A 5,009-nucleotide genomic window follows, 5' to 3' on the forward strand; every position below is an offset into this window, starting at 1 on the left:
AAATATTTATTATAAATCTCATCTTGAAATTAATGCTTACAATTTTGAATCTATTAATAACATAGTTTTTTATGGTAAATTTTGAGTGTGTTTGTTTATGTGAGCACGCGACACTTTATAAAAAAATTATTTTTTATGTTTTGTTTTATGTTATTTTATTTTGTATTTTTAAATCATTTTAATGTATTAATGTTAAAAATAAATTTTAAAAAAATATTATTTTAATATATTTACAAATAAAAAAAATATTTTAAAAATAAACTCTCATAGTAATTGTTAACACTACCTTCATCTTTATATTCGTTGTTTTATATATTAGGAATGAGGCTTTTATTTTTCAAACTACATTAACTAATCAATTGATTATTATAATTTATAGGGACAAGTTTTAATTAAGTCTTCAAGATATGTTCGCAAAAGAAAAGGCTAAAGTGGGGGATAGATTACTAGAACATTGAACAGCGAATGACCATGAATTTTTTTTTTAATATGTACTAGATATTGGTGTGTAAAATATTTTTTATTAATAAAAATTATATTAAAATTATATTTTTTATATTTTTAATTTTAACATATCATGATAATTGATGAAGCTAGCTCGTAAGACACCAGCAAACTGGGTCAAGCAAGGAGTGAGAACAGTCAATGAGATTCTGTACTTTTTGGTTGTGATAATGCCTTTGTGCTTGCAAGTGAAATAGAAGCACATGCAAGTAGTTGTATTTGGCCACAATCAAAGAATGTGACTTTTCTTCTCCTTCATTCAATTGGTTAATCTCTTTTCGTTGGCGATAAAAACTGCTCTTGTCAACACCTGTACAGAGAGTAACAGATACAAGTCAACAAGTCTTCCTCTGAAATTTCAAACATGCCAGTACTCCCTCCTAGCTTCCGCTGCTGACAACCTTTCCTCCATTGAAAGAAAAAGCATCCAATATCCTATCCTCATCCAGTTTCTATGGAGTTCACTCTTCATCCTCTCTTTCTTCTTCTTTCTCTTCTTTCATCCTCAGTATCTTACAATCCTCCGGTTAAGTACTTCATGAACTGCGGATCAGGCACCAATGTCAAACTTGACGATAACCGGACTTTTGTTGGTGATGAGAATTCTTCCTTCTCTGTTGGGAAAGGCAAATCTATCCAAAATGAAAACCCTTTACCCGGCATCTCACTCCTCTACCATACAGCTAGAATCTATAAGAAATTAACCCCGTATATGCTTGATATCACTCAAACTGGTTCCTACCTTGTCCGCCTTCATTTCTTTCCATTCAGCTTCAAAGGGACTCATCTTGCTGATGCTTTGTTCAATGTGTCTGCTTCAAATTTTTCACTTTTGACAGATTTTAGAGTCCCGAACAGTACTACTGAGTTCCCAGTGATCAAGGAGTTCTTTCTCACGATTGCTGCAGGAAATTTCAAAATCTACTTTAAACCATCTGAAGAAACACCTTATGCTTTCGTGAATGCCATAGAAGCCTTTCTTCTCCCACCAAATTTCTTCATGGATAATTCAACAATTCCTCCTTTGCGGACCAAAGATGGAGCTCTTAGGACACTTTATAGGATCAATGTTGGAGGTCTAGAAGTTAACGATACCCTGTGGAGGAATTGGGTACCAGATGATGATTATCTAACTTTCGGGGGTTCGGGTGCAAACCGTTTTTTTGGTGGTGAACTACATGAGGCCAGTCAAGGGTTGATTGTCCAAGAAATTGCCCCTGATTCTGTGTACAGAACTTGCAAAGAAGCGAATGTAGAAAATAAAGGGGCATCCAATTTTCCAAATATAGCATGGCGTTTTAACGTGAGTAAGAAAGCTAGGCATCTTGTTCGTCTGCATTTTTGTGACTTTTTCAGTGATTCACCAGGTACTGTGAAATTCGATCTCTCTATATCTACCAATATCAGTCATGTGATCGATCCTAGTTCTAATGGGGTTAGTGATATGGCATCTCCATTTTTCTACGATTTTGTGGTTCCTTCTGATGATTCCGGATATATGAGTTTTCGTATAGCCCCAGGAAATAATTCTATTAAGAGAGTTGCTTTTATGAATGGACTGGAGATCATGGAGTTTGTGGGGAACAAGATAATTGTAGTGCCTGTTGATGAACATGAGTCAAAAAACCATCTAGCTCTCATAATTGGTTCAGCTGGAGGTGTGGCTCTAGTCTTGGTTTTGATTTTATTATTCTCGTTATGTTTGAGATTAAAGCGACCAAAGCCCGTAAAAGCTGAGTTTCTTTATGGAAAAGGGAGGTCTCCCAGTTGGATAAGTGAAAAAATTGAAAATGCCTCCTCCAACGTTACTAATTTAAACCTCAAACTGAAGATGTCTTTAGCTGAAATACTGGTTGCGACTCATAATTTCAATCCAAAGTTGTTGATTGGTGAGGGTGGGTTTGGCAAAGTTTATAAAGGAACTCTTGAGAGTGGTATGAAGGTGGCTGTGAAACGAAGCGATTCAAGTCATGGCCAGGGTCTTTCAGAGTTCCGAACTGAGGTCACGGTCCTTTCAAAGATTCAACATCGGCATCTTGTTTCCTTGGTTGGCTACTGCGATGAAGGATCGGAGATGATATTGGTTTTTGAATTCATGGAAAAGGGGACTTTGAGGGACCATTTATACAGCAGGAAGGAGTGCTTAAAGAATCCATCTGCAAAAACTGAATTGACTTGGAAACAAAGGCTTGAAATTTGTATTGGCTCAGCAAAAGGTCTCCATTACCTCCATACTGGTCCAGATGGAGGAATCATTCACCGTGATGTTAAGTCTACAAACATCTTACTTGATGAACATTACGTGGCCAAAGTAGCTGATTTCGGTGTTTCTCAACAAGGAATGCCCGATCCGAACCATATAAGCATGGGTTTTAAAGGTACTTTTGGTTATCTTGACCCTGAATATTTCAGAACTTTTCAGTTAACCAATAAATCAGATGTGTATTCTTTTGGTGTGGTTCTTCTTGAAGTGCTTTGTGCTCGACCCTCTGTCGTTGACTCACCGCAGAAGGAAGAAATAAACTTAGCTGAATGGGGGATGTTTTGGCAAATGAAAGGGCAGCTTGAAAAGATTATTGATCCTCTATTGGCAAGTCACATCAACCTTAATTCACTGAGAAAATTTGGTGAAATAGTCGAGAAGTGTTTGAAGCCACAAGGAGCAGACAGGCCTAATATGCATGATGTGTGCTGGGATTTAGAATACGCAATGCAGCTTCAACAGACTGCAGTGCATAGAGAGGCACATGAAGACACCACCACAACAGGTGTTTCATCAGATTCAGCTCTCCTACTTGTGCAGAACATGAGTTCTAATATGTTCCCAGTTGATGATTTCTCAGATACAACAGATACTGTAATGTATCCCAATTAAGAATTAACGATTCCAGATGATCCCCACTGATCAGGAATGAGCTCTCGGTGCCTCCTATTATTCCAGCAACGAATGGACTTTGAAGTCATTTGAGTATATGCTCTAGTTAATTCATGTTGTCAGATGAGAAGTTCTAAATAACAGCAACTACGTTCACAAGTTTTGTCGATTACACCAAATGCCTTGGTAATTCTCTGGGTTGGAAGTGCCTGTTCAACAAAGAGTGATTGAGGTGGATATCTTAATAGATTTTAGATGCTAATGTTCATCTCTTGGATGCATATCTGTAAAATATAAAAAATAATAAAGTTTGATTGGATGCTTAATGTAGTGAAATTTATGATAGATTTGTTTGAATTATGGGTTTAATTTGAGATATTAAATATGAGGCAGGTAAATTAAGATGACCTGTTCAAAATTTGATAGGCCACTACTCTTATTTAAACACTTTTTCTTTTAGAGCAAGTATAAGAAAGGATGCATAATTTTTTAAAAAAATCCAACTGACTCAATTAATATGATTTTTAGAAATTTTAGTTGACCTGACTAATATAATCTTCAGAAAATGGAGTTGTTCTAATTAATGCGATCTTTAAATTGGTCTAACTAACTAATTTAAATGTAAACCACCATTTGAGCTCATGATGTCTCTCAAATGGATAAATTTGAATTTAATGTTTGCACACCCAAATAGAATTAGTCAACCTATATTTCTTTAACTATTTTTTATGTTGTTGGTACTTAGCACTAAATGCTAACAAGACTTTTTTTTACCATAATGAGGTCTACATAACAATATTAAAACATGTCAATACTAGAGTATGACCCATTTAACACCATATTTTTTTTAATAAGTAATGTAATCATCAACTAATAGGGTTAATTAACTCAAATAATTGCCTTTGAACTAGGTCAAATAGTGTTTTTCTATATATGCCCCTTTCGTCATGTAGATTAGTGTGTTTCATGGGTATAAAAGGACACACGAAACACTAGGTAAAATTCAATTCTTCCATTCCTTACATGCATAAATATTCTCATTCTCTAAGCACTTGTATTTATCATGTTCTTCAAAATACTTTGTTACATACAAAACACAACCTTCAAAGTTATATCCATCATTCAATTAAACAAATACAAGAATCAAAAGGTCCCCAAGGCTCTATATAAAATATGTTTTATAGGTGTCATGACAAATACAATGTTTCTTCTTCAACTTCTTAACCTAGTTATTTTTTGTTAGAAAGGCCTAAATCCAATGCAATTCTCCTTAAACTTTATTATAATTAAATTTATACAAATAGTGAAACCATCTAGTATATTTAGGTAGTCCAATATTGTATTTAATATGATAAAATTTCTTGTTTGGTATAAACTAAACCTTTTTTTTTTAATTTTCTTAATATGCTAAATCATTTGCATTTTATAATGTAAATTGTAGTCCAACCAAATATGTTAATGATTAGTACTTAAAAATGCATTTTTATCAAGATTTTATATCATCATTTTGCACTTGAAGTATCAATAACTCCTTAACTAAAGCATGTTTTATAATAATATATCTAATAATATAAGATACCTTTAATTTATGGTAAATGTTCATTTTAAATGCAGACCTATCACATAAATG

The 5,009-nt window shown here is 34.0% G+C and overlaps 1 protein-coding gene across 1 annotated transcript; it reads left to right on the forward strand.

Annotated features, from left to right (window-relative positions):
* The first annotated feature begins 716 nt into the window (after window positions 1–716).
* Window positions 717–3,715, forward strand: LOC105117468 (probable receptor-like protein kinase At5g24010). The gene has a single exon (XM_011015129.1). It carries the CDS (start codon window positions 959–961, stop codon window positions 3,377–3,379), a length of 2,421 nt encoding a protein of 806 aa, XP_011013431.1. The 5' UTR covers window positions 717–958; the 3' UTR covers window positions 3,380–3,715.
* Window positions 3,716–5,009: the final 1,294 nt, after the last annotated feature.

The sequence above is a fragment of the Populus euphratica genome, unplaced genomic scaffold (assembly GCF_000495115.2).
Source record: "Populus euphratica unplaced genomic scaffold, PopEup_1.0 scaffold1372.1, whole genome shotgun sequence".
Classification (NCBI taxonomy): Eukaryota; Viridiplantae; Streptophyta; class Magnoliopsida; order Malpighiales; family Salicaceae; genus Populus; species Populus euphratica.

Bases quoted from the DNA above. Each gene is read 5' to 3' on its own strand.
- LOC105117468 (XM_011015129.1), top strand. From the start codon at position 959: ATGGAGTTCACTCTTCATCCTCTCTTTCTTCTTCTTTCTCTTCTTTCA.